This window comes from Elgaria multicarinata, chromosome 12 (genome assembly GCF_023053635.1).
Source record: "Elgaria multicarinata webbii isolate HBS135686 ecotype San Diego chromosome 12, rElgMul1.1.pri, whole genome shotgun sequence".
NCBI classification, from domain to species: domain Eukaryota; kingdom Metazoa; phylum Chordata; class Lepidosauria; order Squamata; family Anguidae; genus Elgaria; species Elgaria multicarinata.
In genome coordinates, this window is record NC_086182.1 from 7,871,708 (window position 1) to 7,892,309 (window position 20,602).

The 20,602-nt window shown below is 47.3% G+C and overlaps 1 protein-coding gene across 4 annotated transcripts in view; it reads left to right on the top strand.

Moving 5' to 3' along the window:
- The window catches only part of LOC134407234 (secreted frizzled-related protein 1), a 520,297-nt gene that overhangs the window by 132,792 nt on the left and 366,903 nt on the right, over positions 1–20,602 (top strand). For 3 of the 4 annotated variants that reach the window (XM_063138881.1, XM_063138882.1, XM_063138884.1), the window contains exons 7-11: positions 1,704–1,802; positions 4,546–4,644; positions 16,661–16,759; positions 17,826–18,023; positions 18,123–18,221. In XM_063138881.1, coding sequence (XP_062994951.1) covers positions 1,704–1,802; positions 4,546–4,644; positions 16,661–16,759; positions 17,826–18,023; positions 18,123–18,221 — 594 coding nt within the window. The remainder of the gene's footprint in view (positions 1–1,703; positions 1,803–4,545; positions 4,645–16,660; positions 16,760–17,825; positions 18,024–18,122; positions 18,222–20,602) is intronic. The other variant, XM_063138883.1, reaches the window with a different exon arrangement.

The window sequence follows — 20,602 nt, forward strand, 5'->3', positions numbered from 1 at the left end:
GAGCCGAAGGGTGAGAGGTGATTTTCTTTCTCTTGAGGAAGTGGCCCCAGTGGGCGTGATGTGAAATTTCCCACCTTGCAACCCAGAGGTGAATGTGGCTGACCCACTGAAAGCCACGTGGTTTAGTGTAGTGCAAGGGAACTTGTGGCCCTCCAGTTGGGACTACAACTCACATCAGTCTCAGGCAGCATGACCAAGGGTCATGGTTGATGGGAATTGTAGTCCAGCAACATCAGGCCCCCACCCCTGGTGTCGTGGGCAGAGTATCAGTATTGGGCTGGAGAGACCCCGGTCTGAAGTTCACTGGGAGATGTTTGGGCTAGTCACTCCCTGTCAGCCTAACCTACCTCACAGGGTTGTGAGGATAAATGGGGCAGGGGGAACCTTGTGTGCCTAACCTGAGGTCCTTGAAGGAAAGATGCGATCAAAATAGTGATCTATAAATCCATTCATTCAGGTGCAGGACAGAACTGAGGAAAAAAAATGCTGCAGGGTTTCTCAACCCTTGCTTAAGAATAGGGAGTGAATTCCGAGTTTGCATCCTGGAGCTTCTGCAGCAGGGAAAGACGTAAACCCCAAACGTACCCAAAGCGGTGAAAACTGCGCACCTTTCCCCCGTGCGCTGCATGTAAGGGATGGTGTGTCTTCACGAGGTCTTATTCACCTGCTGGATTAAGCACCAGTGAAGGAGGGTGTCTGTAGATCTGGTTGAAAACAACACCCTGAACTTGACTTCAGCTAAAGTGCAACACAGAAGGGATGCGAATCCTTTATTTTCATGTTCGTTATGCATGGTCAGAAAAACTGGATATAATAGGCAACAAATGGAAGAGAAGGGCTCTCACTCCAGGTTCAGGTGCGACTGTTATGTATTTGGGGTTGGTCTATATTACCTCCAGGGATACCTTATCATTCAGCGCTGCTGAGTACAGAGAGACTGAGGATTTCCTTCAATGCAGTCTTTTGGACAAGTTACCCAAAGCTTAGCTTGAATTGGTAACCTTTGCTTTACAAGGCCTAAGGGGGTAGGAGGAAATGAATTCAGGGGAAGGGTGAATCTAAGACAAAAGGGGAGATTGGCTTTTGTCTGGGAGAAGGAGATCCTTCCGCAGCTGAGAGAAGCAGGGTTTGCTTGGAGTTACGATGTTGTAGGTCTTCATCCTGAGCCCAGTGCAAATAAACCTTTTTAATATAAAGGGAATACCACAAGTCTCCAGCGTCCTTCTTCTAGGAAACTGAAGTCTGAGTAAGTGCTGAAGCCCCTGCAAGTTCATCCCTCAAAGGATGGGAGTGCAGGAGTATAACATTATTTTCTTTATGCCTCGTGAAGGGTTCTGGAGATCACAGAACCTAGCACAATCTGTTGTGGCATTTTGGTTGCCCCCTAATCAAGAAATTTACCTAACTCTGGAATTTGGACACACACACACACACCTGTTTTGGATTAATTGCACACTGCTCTTTCCCAGAGAGCTTAGAGTGACTTAAATTCAGTTCCCAGTGGTCTCATAAACAGGAAGACCTGCTTAGTTTTAGCAGGTTCAAACTGCATTGTGTACCTTTTTAGCAATCTGTCCTAATGAGCAGAGAGGACCTGAATCCAGCTCTGAAGCGCTCCCTTGTGTACTCCAGATGGTCTGGGGTCCAGTACAGCTTGTTCAATCACCATTGGAGACTCTTACTCCCTCTTTTCTCTCCTACAGACTGGCTTCACCCCACTGCACATAGCCGCACACTACGAGAACCTCAACGTGGCCCAGTTACTGCTGAACCGGGGAGCAAGTGTCAACTTCACTCCCCAGGTGGGTGCAGACTCCATCGCCATTGGTCTTGTGCTCACAGAGTTGGAAAAAACCGTGTCTGGGTTAAACCACTTCCTCCTGCAAGTGAGGGCTCGCACGATCGAATGTGCCTCTGTACAAAAACAAAAAACAAAGAATCCCCTGCATTAGGAAGAAGACTCAGGGGCCATCTTCACATCCCTGAGTTGGTGGTGCTGTGCTGCCAAACCCTGCGATATCGCTGGTGTGGGGTGGCGGCGAATAATCCCCACTGGGAGAGGCAGTGTGGGTTTTCTGGCGGCAGTTAGGCTTGCTGGGTTGTCCTCCTCCAGTGGCTTCTGGCAACCAATGGCAGATTGCCTTCCACTCGGAATAGCGCCGGAGTGAGGACAGACAGCGGAAAAGCCACGCTGACCTTACTTGGTCAGGAAAAGTTGGGTTAAGTCCCCAACTTTTTTGTTGCACATCTTTGGCTCTTTGCCCCAGAGTGGCTCTGAATTGGCGGCTGCATCATATAACCGACGCAGCACGGATTCGGAGCCACCTTGGGGCTTTTAGAGCGTATAGATAACCCCTCAGTTAGAATCCTGAGATACTACTTCTCCATGCGCAGGGCATTTTTATACATAGGAGCATTGAATCGTGCGATCCCTCAATTGCAGTCCGAAGTGTGGAACAGCCCAGAGATGGGCAGGAGAGACAGTCCGGCCTCCCTTGGGAAAGAGACCTCCATTTTCTTTAGCACAGAGCATCAAACCTCTTTCAGCCAAATTCAGTTTCAGTGAAAGCTCTCTGGGGCTGCCTTCTAGAGGCAGGCCAGGCTAAAGGAAGAAGGGCCACAGCCAGAAATATCCGCATATTGTAGCTTAACGCTCCTAATGCCAGTAACAAAGCTGTAGGAGAGGCATTCCGGTCATTTAGAATGAAGGAAAAGACCTGCTTAAAAGCCAGAAAACCACCAAATGATTGGCAGTCAGGGGAAAGGGGGATGTGGCCAAGGGAAGGGGGCGTGGCCCTGAGCTTCAACACTCCTGCTCCTTAGCATGCAATTCTCTGTTCACTTACTTCTGCAGCTCTTAACTTCAACTCCCCCGCTGATTTCCTGAGAAGGGATTGTTCGGGGTCCTGAGGCTCGCTTTGGAGTGCCCTGGACCCCCTGAATATCCATGCAAGTTGGTCCCAGTTTAGCCTGGAGACTGCTTGCCAGAGTTCAGCAAATGTTTGCTGCCAAGCAGCCCGATTGCTGGCTGTCAGTCCAATGGGGCCGGAAGCTAGGCATGTGGTCAAGGACAGGCAAGACTCACATTTTATTTAAAACGTTTCTGTGCCACGCCTCATCCTGTCAGGGTGGTGTGCAAAGAGGGTATATCACAAAATAATAAAACAGCTGGTTAAATCCTTAACAATAAAATCCATAACAATTTAAAATGTTCACAGTTAATTAAAATGCCTGGGCAACTAGAAACATTTTTGCTCGTTGCTAAAAAGTCTGCCATGTAGGCACCAGGCAGGCCTCTTTTGGGGTGGGTGGGCATTCTGTAGTTGGGGCGTCACTGCTCAGAAAGCTCTTTCGCTTGTTGCCACATGTTAACATGTTCCAATAAAGGAGGCACATGACAGGAAGATCTTGAAGCAGGTTGATACGGAAAGAGGGGTTCTTTCTGTTGTGAAAAAGGCAAATTCCATGTTTCGGGATCCTTAGGAAAGGAATCAAAAATAAAACTTTCAATATAATAACCAGCCTTTATTTTCTGCTATGTGAGTCCGTGGAATCAACGCTAGGGCTGTGCTCTGCTCTGTTTCGGGTCATAGAAGCGGGAGTGGAGTGGCCCGATTCTCCTCCGCCAAAGGCGGATCTGAATCTGGTCAGGTTTGCTGCGGACCGAATGCAGGTAAGTGGGGGGGAGGGGGGCTTACCTGGCGGCGGCGGCGGTGGAGCCAGGTAAGGGGGGAGGGGAGCTTACCTGTGTCCATTGCGGTCCGGTGCCGGCTTCAACTGAGGCCTGGGCCTCAGTTGAAGCCGGCGCTGGACCGTGCCAGAGGCAGGTAAGTGGGGGGGGAGGGGGCTTACCTGGCTCCACTGCTGCAGTCCATGCGGCGACGGTGGCAGAGCCAGGTCAGGAGGGAGGGGAGCTTATTCGGCCCCAATTTTGTCCACCTTTCCCCACTTACCTGCCTACGCCGCACGCCGCAGAGGCAAGTAAGTAGGGAGGGGGGCCCAAATTTCAACCCGCCCCTCCAGATCTTGCTCCACAGAGTGGAGTGGGGGAGGGTCGGATCGACCCGAAGCGGTTCGGGCCCGATCCGGAAGTTCCGGATCGGGCCACGAAGCGGTTTGGGGGGTCCGTGCACAGCCCTAATCAGCACTATCTTCACAGACTTGCGTACGGAGAAAATAAAGGTTGCATAGGCACCTAGAGCTGTCAAAGTCCCAAAGCAATGCTCTCTCGGGACATACCAGGGTTTTGACAGCTGCCTTGATATCCTCCAAAGCTTTGCTTTGGACTGGTTCTGCAAAGACCCGTTTCACCTTAAAGGAGGCCCAGATTTCTCCGAAGCGGCCCACTTTGGTTCAGATTTCTCCGAAGCGGACGCACAACCCGACTTTGCATGCAGAAGTTCCTGTATCCAATCCCTGACCGGGGTGTGTGTGTGTGAAACCAGCCTGAACATCAGGCAGGCTGTTGCTAACTAGACAAGGTGGTAGTAGGCAAGGCCAGGGCAGCCTCATCAGCTTTCCTCTCTTCTCTCTGCACAAATGCAGAACGGCATCACCCCACTGCACATCGCTTCCCGTCGTGGCAACATCATCATGGTGCGCCTGCTGCTTGACCGGGGGGCCCACATCGAGACCCGCACCAAGGTAAGGCCTCCCCCAGGGTGGGGCTCGTGGGAGGGAGAAGTGAGCAAAGAGGAGGGCAGCTCCAATCGCCACACCAAGTCTGACATTTTGTTTACAAGGGCGTCTCAAGCGTCTCCCGGTTAAGGACTTTCCCTTATCTTTCTGGAGGGCTGTCAAACATAGTACACTCAAGATGCGCTAAGCAAGACTTCTGTAACAAATGAACAGTATCCTTGAGCTTTGCCTAGCTTTTTACTTCTCGTAGGAGGGGCCTGCGTGGACCTCGTTGAAAGAGGGCTGAGGATTCACTGGGGTGAGGGATTGGGGGGGGGGGGCGGTGTCTAGAAGAGCCGCTTCAAAAAGAAGTTTGCAACAAATTGAGCAAGAAGGGCCTGCCCATAATGGTGCTATAGCATAGTCAACAGCAGCATCTGTGAGAAGTGTGACACAATGAGCTTTTCTATACAAGGCATTTAGCATGCTCTTGTTATTCCCTACTCATGGTTGTTTATGGGTTCTTTAGACAATGCTGTGACCCTCCAGTTTAGCTTCTGTGTCTAAAGAGCACTTTCAGCAACTTTTTTTTTTTTTTGTTAGAGCAGGACAAATGCGGCGTTTATTTGTAAAAGCAGAAGAAAACGCACTACTCGCTTGGGTATTTGCGCTATTCTGCTATGCCACAGTGCCACCTAGAGGTTTTGTTGTTTATTCGTTCAGTCGTTTCCGACTTTTCGTGACTTCATGGACCAGCCCACGCCAGAGCTTTCTGTCGGCCGTTGCCACCCCTAGCTCCCCCAAGGTCAAGTCTGTCACCTCCAGAATATCATCCATCCATCTTGCCCTTGGTCGGCCCCTCTTCCTTTTGCCTTCCACTTTCCCTAGCATCAGCCTCTTCTCCAGGGTATCCTGTCTTCTCATTATGTGTCCAAAGTACTTCAGTTTTGCCTTTAATACCATTCCCTCAAGTGAGCAGTCTGGCTTTATTTCCTGGAGTATGGACTGGTTTGATCTTCTTGCAGTCCAAGGCACTCTCAGAATTTTCCTCCAACATCACAGTTCAAAAGCGTCTATCTTCCTTCGCTCAGCTTTCCTTATGGTCCAGCTCTCGCAGCCATAGGTTACTACGGGGAATACCATTGCTTTAACTATGCGGACCTTTGTTGTCAGTGTGGTGTCTCTGCTCTTAACTATTTTATCAAGATTTGTCATTGCTCTCCTCCCAAGAAGTAAATGTCTTCTGATTTCCTGGCTGCAGTCAGCGTCTGCAGTAATCTTTGCGCCCAGAAATATAAAGTCTGTCACTGCCTCCACGTTTTCTCCCTCTATTTGCCAGTTACCAATCAAGCTGGTTGCCATAATCTTGGTTTTTTTTAGGTTTAACTGCAACCCAGCTTTTGCACTTTCTTCTTTCACCTTTGTCATAAGGCTCCTCAGCTCCTCCTCACTTTCAGCCATCAAAGTGGTGTCATCTGCATATCTGAGATTGTTAATGTTTCTTCCTGCGATTTTAACTCCAGCCTTGGATTCGTCAAGCCCAGCACGTCTCATGATGTGTTCTGCATACAAGTTGAATAAGTAAGGTGAGAGTATACAACCCTGCCATACTCCTTTCCCAATCTTAAACCAGTCCGTTGTTCCGTGGTCTGTTCTTACCGTTGCTACTTGTTCGTTATACAGATTCCTCAGGAGGCAGACAAGATGACTTGGTATCCCCATACCACCAAGAACTTGCCACAGTTCGTTATGATCCACACAGTCAAAGGCTTTAGAATAGTCAATAAAACAGAAATAGATGTTTTTCTGGAACTCCCTGGCTTTCTCCATTATCCAGCGGATATTGGCAATTTGGTCTCTAGTTCCTCTGCCTTTTCTAAACCCAGCTTGTACATCTGGCAATTCTCGCTCCATGAATTGCTGGAGTTTACCTTGCAGGATCTTGAGCATTACCTTGCTGGCATGTGAAATAAGTGCCACTGTCCGATAGTTTGAACATTCTTTAGTGTTTCCCTTTTTTGGTATGGGGATATAAATTGATTTTTTCCAGTCTGATGGCCATTCTTGTGTTTTCCAAATTTGCTGGCATATGGCATGCATTACCTTGACAGCATCATCTTGCAATATTTTAAACAGTTCAGCTGGGATACCGTCGTCTCCTGCTGCCTTGTTATTAGCAATGCTTCTTAAGGCCCATTCAACCTCACTCTTCAGGATGTCTGGCTCTAACTCACTGACCACACCGTCTGAGCTATCCCCGATATTATTATCCTTCCTATACAGATCTTCCGTATATTCTTGCCACCTTTTCTTGATCTCTTCTGTTTCTGTTAGGTCCTTGCCATCTTTGTTTTTGATCATACCCATTTTTGCCTGGAATTTACCCCCGATGTTTCTAATTTTCTGGAAGAGGTCTCTTGTCCTTCCTATTCTATTGTCTTCTTCCACTTCCGCACATTGCTTGTTTAAAAATAATTCCTTATCTCTTCTGGCTAACCTCTGGAATTTTGCATTTAATTGGGCATATCTTCCCCTATCACTGTTGCCTTTTGCTTTCCTTCTTTCTTGGGCTACTTCCAGTGTCTCAGCAGACAGCCATCTTGCCTTCTTGGTTTTCTTTTTCTTTGGGACATTTTTTGTTGCCACCTCTTGGACAATGTTGCGAACTTCTGTCCATAGTTCTTCCGGGACCCTATCTACTAAATCTAGTCCCTTAAATCTATTCTTCACTTCCACTGCATATTCATTAGGAATATTAGTGAGCTCATATCTAACTGATCTGTGGGTCTTCCCTATTCTCTTTGGTTTGATTCTAAATTGTGCAATAAGAAGTTCATGATCTGAACTACAGTCAGCTCCAGGTCTTGTTTTTACTGTCTGTATAGATGTCCGCCACCTTTGGCTGCAAAGGATGTAGTCAATCTGATTTCGGTGTCGGCCATCTGGTGAAGTCCATGTATAAAGCCGTCTTTTTGGTTGTTGGAAGAGAGTGTTTGTTATGCGCAGTGAGTTGTCCTGGCAGAATTCTATCAGCCTATGTCCCGCTTCATTTTGTTCTCCTAGACCATGCTTACCTGTAATTCCAGATGTCATTTGACTGCCCACCTCAGCGTTCCAGTCTCCTGTAACAAAAATAACATCTCTTTTTGGTGTATTATCCAGTAGGTGCTGCAGATCTTCATAGAACTGATCTACTTCTGCTTCTTCAGCATCTGTGGTTGGGGCATATATTTGGATCACTGTGATGTTAAATGGCTTAACCTGAATTCGAATTGAGATCATTCTATCATTTTTTGGATTGTATCCAAGCACTGCTTTAGCCACTTGTTGTATCCAAAAAGAGGCAAGGTAAAAATATAAATATAAGTTCTTTATTTAAAGTATGCCTTCCAAGGCCGGCAGCATAGCCGTATGCCTGACTAAGCCTTCTCAAAGCTATCCCCAATTTCCCCTTATAGATTGCCCAGCCTCCAGCTGGATCTAATCCTTGCTCTCTTAAAGATACACCATCTCCACATTTCTCCCCCTCTTAAGAAACCTCCATAATCCCACATCCCAACATTACATTACATAGTCCTTAGTCCAAGCAGGTGGGTGTCTGACACGGACTGGCCGTCTTCCTGGTTCACTTCCCGGTTGGTCAGATCCAGCTGCTGGCCTAGTCTCTATTGTGGGTGAAAAAGGCAAATCCTCTAACCCAAAATGGGTATCTTCATCATCTTGATGGTCTACTGGAGCAAGATAAGAAGCATTCCACACACGTCCATCTGAAAGTTTATATGTATAAGGTCCTTTTTCCCAATAATTTTACAAGGAGATGTGAATCTTTGTTCCCCCTTTCGTAAAATCCCAGGTTTCCTAACTCGAACAAAGGAATTGCACTGGAATGTTCGTTCCTTAGCACCACGACATCCATCTGTATATACTTTAGATTTCCTTTGTTTCTCTTTAACTTTCTCTCTCATCTCGGATTCCAAAGGTCTATCTGGTCTAGATTTTAACACTCCAGCCACATTCAATTTTGTATGCATCTCTCTGCCATGCAATAACTCTGCAGGTGACCTCTGTGTTGTTGCATGCTGTGTTGCAAAAAGTCAGTGGTGAATGTTTTCCATGCTTTCCCTTCTAACTTCGCTGTTTGTAAACTCTCTTTCAGGCTTCTGTTGAACCTTTCAATCTCCCCATTAGCTTGGGGGTAATACACAGATGATCTCCAGTGACTAATATTACGTTCTTCTAAGAAGGTTTCAAATTCCACTGAAGTAAACTGTGCTCCATTATCTGAAACCAGTTCTTTTGGATTTCCTTCTCTACTAAAAACAGTGGAGAGAAAACTAATAACTGTAGCTGAGGTAGCTTGAGATGTAAACGCTACTTCTGGCCATTTACTATAATAATCAATTAAAGTGATAGCATAACGACAATCAATTGGAGCAGCCTCAAAAGGTCCTACAATATCAATTGCAACCTTTTCCCATGCAGCATCTGGAAGTGGAACTGGCTGTAATGGTGATGCACGTGTTATTGCTGTCTTATCATGTAATTGACAAGTAACACATGATTTTATAGCAGCTTCCGTTTGAGAGTCCATTCCTGGCCACCAATACAAATCTCTCAATCTTTGCTTAGTTCTAACAATCCCTTGATGGGTATCATGTGCCAAACTTATAAATATAGATTGCAATTTCTCTGGCACAAGTAAACGGTGTGCTCCCCGTAACTCATACCCATCATGGAAAGAGAATTCATCATGTATTCTAAAATAAGGCAACAAAACAGGTTCAAGCTTTTTCTTATTACTAGGCCATCTACCTGTCAAAAATTCCCATAACTGTTGTTGGATTGGACATGCCAAACATGCAGCTAAGAATTGCTCTTTTGTAACTGCATTAAGTGCACTAGTAATGATAGCAACTACTTCTTCATCACTTTCCAATGAATTCTCAGATGATGACAAAGGCAAATGGGACAAGCAATCAGCAGTCACATTTTTAGTCCCTGGTCTATATTCCATTTCATATGTAAAAGACAGTAGTTTTGTTGACCATCTTGCGATGCGATTTCCTATTCAACCTACTCCCTTTGTGGTTAACAATGTTGTCAAGGGCTTATGGTCAGTACGTAGTTTAAATACATGGCACCATAGATATGTTCTCCACTTTTCTGTAGCCCAAACACAAGCAAGCGCTTCTTTTTCAATAGTTGAATATTTCCTCTCAGCTTCAGTAAGTGTTCTTGATGCAAATGCAACAGTTTTTTCTGTCTTATCTTCATGGAGCTGTGTAAGTACTGCACCCAGTCCATAATCAGAAGCATCCGTTGTCAAAATTATTGGTAATGTAGGATTAAACAATGCAAGTGCAGGACTGTTCACAATCAACACTTTTACATTCTCAAAACTAGACTGTGCAGCCTTTGTCCAAATAAAATTTGATGTTCCTCTTAGCAGTTCACGAAGGGGCTCAACAATAGATGCATAATTCGGAATAAATTTTGCGTACCAAGAAGTAAGACCCAAAAAGGAACGTAAGGTTTGTACATCACTTGGGGAAGGTGCCTCTAGCATTGCCAACACATGATCAGGATCAGGTTTCAATCCCTGTGGTGAAATTGTATGTCCAAGAAAAGAAAGCTCAGTTTGTCTAAACTTACATTTATCTGAATTAAGCTTCAAGCCTGCTTCACTAATACAGTTCAATACAGATTGCAAATTACTTTCATGTTCCTCAGGAGTATTTCCAAACACAATAATATCGTCGAGATAACATTGGACCCCCTTTTGCGTCTTAAGGATTGACATCATCTTTTGGAAAGCACTAGGTGCTGATGCAAGTCCATAGGGGACACGTTTAAAACGGAATAATCCATGTGTAATAAATGCTGTAAGATCTCTGCTATCTTCATGCAGCACAACTTGATGGTATGCACTCTGCAAATCAAGAGTCGAAAACATCCTTGCTCCCCGAAGTTCTGCAAAAATTTCTTCTATATGTGGAAGAGGATGGCTATCAATCACAATAGCTTTATTTGGCTCCCTCAGATCTACACAAACACGAATATCACCATTTTTCTTCTTTGCCACTACTATAGGTGAAACCCATTCAGATGAATCCACCTCCTCAATAACATCTTGTTGCACCAATTTCTTAATCTCTTCAGAAACAGCATCTCTAATTGCAAATGGTAAACGCCGTAACTTCTGGCGTACAGGTATCATATTTGGTTTCATTTTAACTTTATGGACAAACCCATGTGCACAACCAAGTTTTCCTTCACTTTGATCTTTCAACACAGCTGAAACTGATGTTTGCTCTACAAAAGTACTTAACTGGGGAGGAACAACATGCCCATCAACTATTCCAAGATTCAATGCAGCAAATACATCCCTCTCAAGGATAGAAGTACCATCAGGAACAATGTAAATCTCTGCAGATGCACAGCATTGCCCAAAAGTTACTTTTACAGGTAGACATCCACATACAGGAATTTGGTTCTTCAGATAACACACTAACTGCATTTTTGGTTTCATAAGTGGTATATCCCTGAAGTAATGGCGATACAATGATTCAGGTAATATAGAGACTGCTGAGCCAGTATCCAACATTAATTCAATATCCTTTGATACTCCTGTAACAGAAATATTAACAGTACACATAATTTTTTCTACTGTATGTGTAGGACTAGTCCTGTCCACACTCAAAATAGTAACATCTGGTATTGTAACTACATGTACTTGCTGGTTACTACGACGACATACTTTAGCAAAATGTCCCGTTTTTTGCAATAATTACACTGAACGTTCTTAGCTGGACATCCTGAGTGACTTGCAAGATGTTGTGAAGACCCACAACGAAAACAGTATTTAGTTTGACTTGGCTGATTTAATTGCTTTTGACCAGCTTTGTCTTCATCATCCTCTATCTGCCTTTTATTTGAACGCTTATGCCATGGATCTTACTGCTTGCACCACGCCCCCTTTGTCCAAACTCATTAGTTTAGCTTCTGCCAGGGCTGCCTCAATTTGAGTTGCAATTGTTATTGCTTTCTCTAATGTAAGATCTATCTCTAGGAGTAAGCGTTCTCGTATACGAGGCAAAGATGTTTTCTCAATTAGCTGGTCTCTAATCATCTCTTCTGCCATATCTCCAAAGTTACACGAGCTCATTAAGTCTCTCAAAGCAGCAGTATACTGTAACACCGACTCCCCCGGTTTCTGCTCACGTTGACGAAATTTGTAGCGGTTAGCTACCACATTCACTTTTGGCACAAAAAAGTTCTTTAAAGCAATACATGCAGTCTCATATTTATCATCAGCAAGTGGAAGATTGTAAAATATCCGTTGTCCTTCAACTCCCAAGCAATGAGTAAGCAACGCACATTTTCTTGCTTGAGGAAGTTCCTTATCGCTGACTGCCAACAAGTAATTTTCAAACATCCGAATCCAGGCAGGGAACGCAATTGGAGGCTCACCTGGACTCTGAAGAAAAGGTACAGGTGGGTTCAATGATAAAAAAAGCCATTCTTCGTCGCCAAAATGTTGTATCCAAAAAGAGGCAAGGTAAAAGTATAAATATAAGTTCTTTATTTAAAGTATGCCTTGCAAGGCCGGCAGCATAGCCGTATGCCTGACTAAGCCTTCTCAAAGCTATCCCCAATTTCCCCTTATAGATTGCCCAGCCTCCAGCTGGATCTAATCCTTGCTCTCTTAAAGATACACTATCTCCACACCACTTTATTATTAATTATGAAGGCTACTCCATTTCTTCTGTGAGCCTCTTGTCCACAGTAGTAGATCTGGTGGTGATCTGATGTGAAGTGGCCCATTCCAGTCCATTTCAGTTCACTGACACCCAATATATCTATATTTAATCTTGACATCTCACCAATAACCACATCCAATTTGCCCTGGCTCATAGATCTTACATTCCAGGTTCCTATGGTGTGTTGATCTTTAGAACATCGGATTCGTCGTTCACCACCAGCACCGTCGGCTGCTAGCCGTCCTTTCGGCTTTGAGCTAGCTGCGTCATCACATCTGGGGCTAGTTGAACTTATCCTCTGTTCCTCCCCAGTAGCATTGTGACCATCTTCCAACCTTGGGGTCCCATCTTCCGATGGTATACCGACATATCTCTGGTTGTACTGATCCATTTAGTTTTCATGGCAAGAATACTGGGGTGGGTTGCCATTACCTTCCCCAGGGATCGTATTTAGTCTGACCTCTCTACCATGACCTTCCCGTCTTGGGTGTCCCTTCACAGTTTAGCTCATGGCATCCTTGAGGTGCTCAAGCTCCAGCATCACGACAAGGTAACGATAGATTAGGTTGCCAAAAAAAAAAAAAAAAGCAGGAAAGGAAATGCTGTGTATTACTCGAATCTCAGTTCTGCAACAAAACCGAAAGTAGATACAATGGATTTGCAGCCTTCTTGTAGGAAAGCTCTAGAAGATGGGAGAAAGATCCTCTCCCTTCTCTCTAGATCGATGATGAAGAAGAGGGTCTCACATTCTCCCTGAGATGATTGACCTGTGCCTGGGCTAGTGCTAGTGCTAGGTTTGGTGGGCCATCCGTGTCCCTCATGAGTGGGGCCCCTCTCCTTACCTTGGAAGCAGCAGCAGCAGCAAAACAAGGAGGCAGTTTAGCTGTCAAATGCTGCTGCTGGAACCCACCGTCTAAATTCCTCCTCCCTGCTCCAAGTGTGCCCATTTCCCCTGTTCAGGCAGGCTTTGCACTGGAGCGCTAAGGAAGCTGTTGCTTCAGCAACGACGCCGTTCATATTGTGGGCTGATCTAGGAGCTGGAGGCTCCGCCTCTTCCAAGTTCTTAGCTAGCCCACAAGCAGGTATGTACATACACGTGCTTCCCGCTCCTCTCGAGTAGACTGACCTATGGCTAGCAGGGGACTTCATCCGTAATTCTGAGTCTCCTGCCTGGCATGGTGCCTCCTCTGTTCCTGCAGTCTGGGGGGTAATTGCGGGGTGTGGGTGGGTGTCTGAGAGCAACCCAGGCACATAGGCAGTGGGTGTAGAGACTTCCAGTCTTGCAGATATCGTGTCTAACATCCCCTCGGAGTTGTTGAGGTTTCAGGAGACTCCTGGAGCGTCCTGTCTCCCTGCTCGTCTTCCAAGGGGACTTCCAGATTCCAGGGCTGGTGGGGCTGAACCCTGTCACAAGGTCTCTGGGCTGCAATGTAGTATCGCTCCAGAGCAATGCTGCATCTGGTTCCCCGGAGACATCATGGAGGGGTTTTATTCATTCATTCATTTATTATAGCACTTTTATCCCACCCTTTAGCCAAAAAAGGCTCTCAAGGTGACTTACAAAAATATTTCTTAAGATAGTCCCTGCCCACAGGCTTACAATGGCACAAAAGGAAAGGGGATTGGGAGGGAGGAGGAAAAAAGAAGCAGCAAATTTAAGCACTAGATTCTTAGTTGCAAAGTTCAGCAGGTTTTGGACACAGTGGAAGGGCTGCCACTTCCTCTCCCTCTAACAGCCTCATGCAGATCCAGGCACACTGGAGGGGCTGCCTGGCTGCCACTCCCTCTCCCTCTGACAGCCTCATCAGCGACAATTGGTAGCAGGAGGGAGGGGGATTCTCACTGGAGCTGGATCCGGGCGTGATGGAGAAGTGCCTGGCTGCTGCTGCCTTTCCCTCTGATGGGCTTAAAATGGCAGGTGCCAGCCCACAGCAGTCTGGGCTCCTGCACTGGGTGACGGTTGCTTCTATCAACAGCACAATTGGGGTTGGGCTGTCTTGAGGGCTTGGGTCATTGGCAGTGGCCCCAAGATGCCAGCCCCTGGCACCAGGACTGGTCTGACCTGTAACGCTTTGGAGTGCAGAGAGAGGCTGACACGATGGCATGTTCCTCCATGCAGAACCATGAGATACGTAAACACAAGGTGTGTAGTTGGAGTGTCGGACTAGGACCCGGGGGGGGGGGGGGCAGCGTCAAGTCCCCACACAGCCACGAAGCTCGCAGGTGACCTGCGGCGGCTTCCCATCTCTCAGCCTAACCTACCTCACAGGGATGCTGTGAGGATAAAATGAGAGGGGGCAGAGAGGAAAAGGTGCAACATAAATGTAACAAATAAATGATCGATCACACAAAACCGTTCTCTGCACATAGAAAGCTAGGAATTGTACTTATTATGGGGGAACATTCCGTCCCTGTGAGCTCCCTCCGTCGGGGAAGATGGGGGTTGCGGTCGCAGTATATCTGAAGAGCACCAAGTTGGAGAAGAATAAGATTTTAGACTTTCACGGTGCCCCCCTATGCATGTTTAGAGGGAAACAAGTCCTACAACTCCCAGCATGCTCCAGCCAGCCTGGGGCATGCTGGGAGAGTTGTAGGGCTTGCTTCCCTCTAAACATGCCTAGGGTGACACCCTTAGTTGTGTTGATTTAAATCTGTTACTGTATTTTAAATCTTTGCATTGTTGCTAGGTTTTATTTTCATTTTACTTTTATACTGTGGTTTTAAACTTTTAAATTTTATATTGTATTTTATGCTATATTTTGTGGTTTTAATTGCTGTGAACTGTCCAGAAAACTGCAGCTATTGAGTAGAACAGAAATGTAATAAATAAAGTGTAGCAGTGGTGTGGTAGGACTGATGTGCCATCATATTGGTTGCATTCAGACCATACAATAGTCAATGGTAGGGTAATAACTCGGCAGTTGTTTAGCCAGGAGATCCTCCCTACACAACATGCTAATAATCAGCCGTGGTGTGGATTAAGTTCAGCACCCTCTCTCTCCCCCTTCAGTCCTGCCCCTAGTATCCCATCAGCCATTGCTGCTGAAAATCTATCCTCCCAGTTGGACTAGAGTGGCAGCCACCGCTTTGACCACTCTTGCCTTGCAACTCTGTGGCCAAGGAAATAACCAACGGTGCCCTCTACACAACGTGATAACCAATGGTGGTCCAAATACCCAATTCTGCACAGTGTTGGTGATTTGCATTTGGTTATTTCGGCCAAATAACCAACCTCCCTCCACACCACACGATAACCCATGGTGGGTTAAATAACCAATCAAGGTGATGTTTGCCCTGTCTTGGACGGGGTTGCACTCTCCCTAAAGGATCGGGTCTGTAGTTTGGGGGTGCTCTTGGATCCAGAACTGTCACTTGAGGCACAGGTGAACTCCGTGGCAAAGAGCACCTTTTATCAGCTTAGGCTGATATATCAACTACGCCCTTATCTGGACAGAGATAGCCTAGCTACAGTTATCCATGCTCTGATAACCTCTCGCTTGGATTACTGCAATGCGTTATACGTGGGGCTACCTTTGAAAATGGTCTGGAAGCTTCAGCTGGTACAAAACAGGGCAGCACGGTTACTAACAGGGACTGGCCGGCGAGATCACATTACGCCAGTCCTTTTCCAGCTTCATTGGCTGCCAGTCCAGGTCCGGGCCCGATTCAAAGTGCTGGTATTAACACTTAAAGCCCTAACCGGCTTGGGGCCAGGTTATCTGAAGGAACGCCTCCTCCCATATATACCTGCCCGGACCCTAAGGTCATCCTCAGGGGTCCTTCTCCGCGAGCCCCTGCCAAAGGAAGTGAGGAGGGTGGCTACCAGGAGGAGGGCCTTCTCTGCTGTGGCCCCCCGCCTGTGGAATGAGCTCCCTAAGGAGGTTCGCTTGGTACCTACATTATATGCTTTTAGACGCCAGGTGAAGACCTTTTTATTCTCCCAACATTTTAACAGTCTATAAATAAATTTTAACTTGGTGTTTTAAATTTGTAATTTTGCATTGCTGCTGTTTTGATCTGGTTGGGCTTTTATATTGTATTTTATATTATGGTTTTATACTGTTGTTTTATACTTTGAATGGTTTTAATTTTTGTGAACCGCCCAGAGAGCTCCGGCTATTGGGCGGCATAGAAATGTAACAAATAAACAATAAACCGTCAACCATTTAAACCGCCGTTGCTTATCATGCTGTCTGAACCCAGCCATTGTTTCCTCACTCTTGCTTGGAGTTCTTTCTTTCCTATTTGCTGCACTGACTCTCGTGTTGCTGTTGTTTCCGCAGGACGAGCTGACGCCCTTGCACTGTGCTTCTAGGAACGGGCACGTGCGGATTGCCGAAATCCTGCTGGACCACGGTGCTCCCATCCAAGCCAAGACCAAGGTGATCGGCAGCGGAGGGATAGTTGTCCTGGGCCTGGAGTCCTGGGCACCCGCCTCGAGGGCAGAGGAGATCATTTTCCTCCTTACCGGCCCTCGCTTGTTTCTCAGCTACTGAATTTTCCTCTCCCTTTCTGGCCACCGGCTTCTACATCTTCCACTGCTAGCCAGTAGGGCATAACAGCTGCTAAAAGCAAAAACGATTGTATATAAGAGGAAGGCCTGGGAGCATGGTTTTCCTGAAAACTCTGGAAAACTCATTCTTTTTTTAAAAAAAACCCACAGCTGTTCTGGGTCAAACATGACATGGCTTTATTTATAATAAGTAGAAATCGCACAAATATGCTCAGGTGCTTCTGTGTGTGGGGCGCTTTGCAGAGTCACCTGAGCCAGGAAATGCCCCACTGTGCCAAAGAGGTTATGACTTGATTTTGGATAGAGAAGAGGGTAGGGAGGAAGATGGGCAAGGTTAGCGAGGGATGTAAACAACAGGTTCAGTTGGAATGTGGGCTAAAGGGTTTAAGCCGCAGGCTCACAGGAAAGGTAGGTATTTATTGCCGTGGGTTTGGAAGAGAGAGGGGAGATGGCACTTCACAGGTTCCTAGAAGGCTGCCGGGGCTAGGCTTAACGAAGCCCCGTCATGCAGAGACGGGGCGTATTGCTTCCCACTGTGGTCTGATGTTGCCCCTTCACAATGCTCCAGCTGGCAGTATCTACCTAGTTGTTTTAACTAAGCCTGGCTTAACGAAACTGAGTTTAACTAAATTGGTTTTAACTAAGCCAGAATGTGCAGAACCAAGATTATTGCCTCCAGCTGTGCTCTGAGGTTGCCACTCCACCATGCCCCAGCCAGCAGCATCTACCTAGCTGGCTTAACTAAGCTGGGTTTAACTAAACTGGTTTTAACTCAGCCCCGTCATGCAGAACCACGATGATTGCCTCTAGCTGTGCTCCCCAGCTATGATGTTGCCCCTCCACCATGCCCCAGCCAACAGCTTCTACCTGACCATCTACACCTGGATAAGCCTTGGGATGGCATGAGGCTCTAACTGTGTCTTCCCTTGCCACAGAATGGCCTGTCCCCCATCCACATGGCTTCCCAGGGGGACCACTTGGATTGTGTCCGGCTTCTGCTGCAATACAATGCTGACATCGACGACATCACGCTAGACCACCTGACGCCGCTGCACGTGGCCGCCCACTGTGGCCACCACCGGGTGGCCAAGGTCCTGCTGGAGAAGGGGGCAAAGCCCAACGCACGGGCGCTGGTGAGTGGCAGAAGCCATGGGGGGGGGGGGCGGGCAGACCAGGCGGGGCCACTGGTCGCTGCCACAGAGCTGACAGGCTTCTCTCTGTCTCTGCTGCAGAATGGCTTCACTCCTCTGCACATCGCCTGCAAGAAGAACCACATCCGGGTGATGGAGCTCCTGCTGAAGACGGGGGCCTCTATCGACGCAGTCACTGAGGTACCTGGAACTCCGTGTTTGAAAGACAGGAAGGTTTACAGCACCTCCACATCATCACAAGGAGCTTTTCTGGCTGTCTCTCTTAATGTGGATTAACTAAAGCAGCTTTTGCCAGCCCGGCAACCTCCGGGTGTGTTGGACTGCAGTGCCTATCATCCGCATGCAGCGTGGCCATGGCAGTTGGGGTTGATGGAAGTTGTAGTCCAGCACACCTGGAGGGCTCCAGGTTGGCAAAGGCTGAACTAGGGGAACGTCTGAGCCGAGAATGATTAAGACATGTAGGACTTTGAGAGAGGAAACCCCGTTTATAGCCAGAGGGACTGCACACAACTTGTGGCCTGTCGTGGCAGAAACAGCCCTCCCCCAGATAATGGTGGCTTTCAAAAGGCTTGATAACCCTCGCCCCGCCCCCAATTTTGCTGCCTGCCTGGGACTGTGAAAATGGGGGAACGGTGGTGGTGCTGGGGTGTCAGGTAAGCCCACCCCCTTGCTTCCCTCAGGCTGGCCTAGAAATAACGGGAGCTGCTGAGAGCCAGTGTGGTGTAGTGGCTAAAGTGTTGGACTAGGAGTCTGGAGATCCGGGTTCTAGTCCCCACTTGGGCATGGAAACCCATTGGGTGACTTTGGGGCAGGCGCAGACTCTCAGCCCAACCTACCTCACAGGGTTGTTGTTGTTGTGAGGATAAAATGGAGAGGAGGAGGATTATGTATGCCGCCTTGGGTTCCTTGGAGGGAAAAAGGCGGGATATAAATGCAACAAATATTAATATTAATTTGGCCAGGCATATCCCTTAGTGGTTTCCCTACTTTTGCACATTTCCCCCCATTCCGAAACGTTGGTTTGCTCCTCTTAAGGCTCATTTACTGGCAGAAAGAGCTTTAGGATAAGATAGGCTGGTGTTTTGGCCCCACCCCTTTTGCCTTTGGCCACACCCACCACGAGGATGCAGCCCTGAGAGCTTCTCCAAAATGGAATCCGGTCCTTGGGCTGGGAAGCGCCCCTGTTTTAAACTGGACTTAGCAGCCTTAGCCAGCATGGTAGTAGCAGCGGCAGCAGCACAGCTGTGGCTTCAGTGAAGAGGAAGGAGGACCGGCTCTCCTTCCTGTATGTGGCTGGCACCCGGCGCTGGGTTGCTACGTAGGCCATTCTTCGAGGAAAGCACCGCATATCCTCAAAGCTCATATCCAGGCCTGAGCTCTGCAAGCTGACCGGTAGCTCTGCTGTCAAGCACCCAGCAGACAAAATACCATGGCACTCGACTTGGGCAGGCGGGCTTGGCTTAGATATCAACACAAGAGATTTAGTATTTATTGCATGGACATCTCAGAAATTAGGACGTCCATTGCTTGGAAAACCAGCCCTTTCCTGGGCTCGGTGGACTTCCGCCGCCTGCCCGACTCGGCTTACATTTGCGAACCTCGCAGTGGGTCTTCCCCAAACTCTGGGGGCTTTTTCTAACTTTTTGATGTGGGGGAGGAATCTGCACATTCTGCACAGACGTGTGTATTTTGTGCAAAATTTGGCTGTACTTGCACGATTTGTGCAAATTAGAAAGCATGGAAAACCTGCTAACTGTCCCGACTTGTTGCAGACCAGGCTGGACCAGTGAGGGGAAAATGAACCAAAGTTGGGGTGGGGGTGGGAGCCCACGAAAGCTCCTCAAAGTCCACACACCCACCCCCGAACGGATTCCTCCGCTATCCCTGCTTGGAAATAACTTCTATCAGCAAAATGGGAAATCTAAAAGGCATCTTTTGACAATTCATCACACTCCCTAAAATTACTTTCGGAATGACGCGGAGAATTAACTTGGGCCTGCTCATGTTTTGGTTGATCCCTGCTAGAAGGGATTTTTGCCCAAGAGTAGGAGTAGAGGTACCTTGTGTCTCATTTCCCCAAGGTCTGATTCTGGTTCCTGGTGAAGAGAAACCTCTTGGCCTTGGCGGAAGCGGGAAGCGTTTATTCATTTAAGGATTTTGACCAGTTACAGCGTTCCCCATTGATTGATCGTCTGCCCTTTCTGGCTGAAGCAAATTACATTTCAATATCCATTTCCTCTTGGCTTGGAGAAGTTATTTCGGAGGACTTCAGGCATTAAGTACATAAAAATGTCGGAAGAGCCTGCTGGATTAGACCAAGTGCTCTCCAGGTGTTTTAGACGACATAGGAAGCTGCCTTACACTGAGTCAGACGGTTGGTCCATCTAGCCCAATATTGTCAGCACTGCCTGGCAGAGACTCTCCAGGTTTCGGGCAGGGTTTTTTCAGCAATACCTGGAGATGCCGGGGAATGAAGCTGGCACCTTCTGCATGCATAGCGTGTGCTCTGCCACTGAGCTACAGCCTTGCTGGATAATCTTTCCCATCAGCCCCAGCCAGGA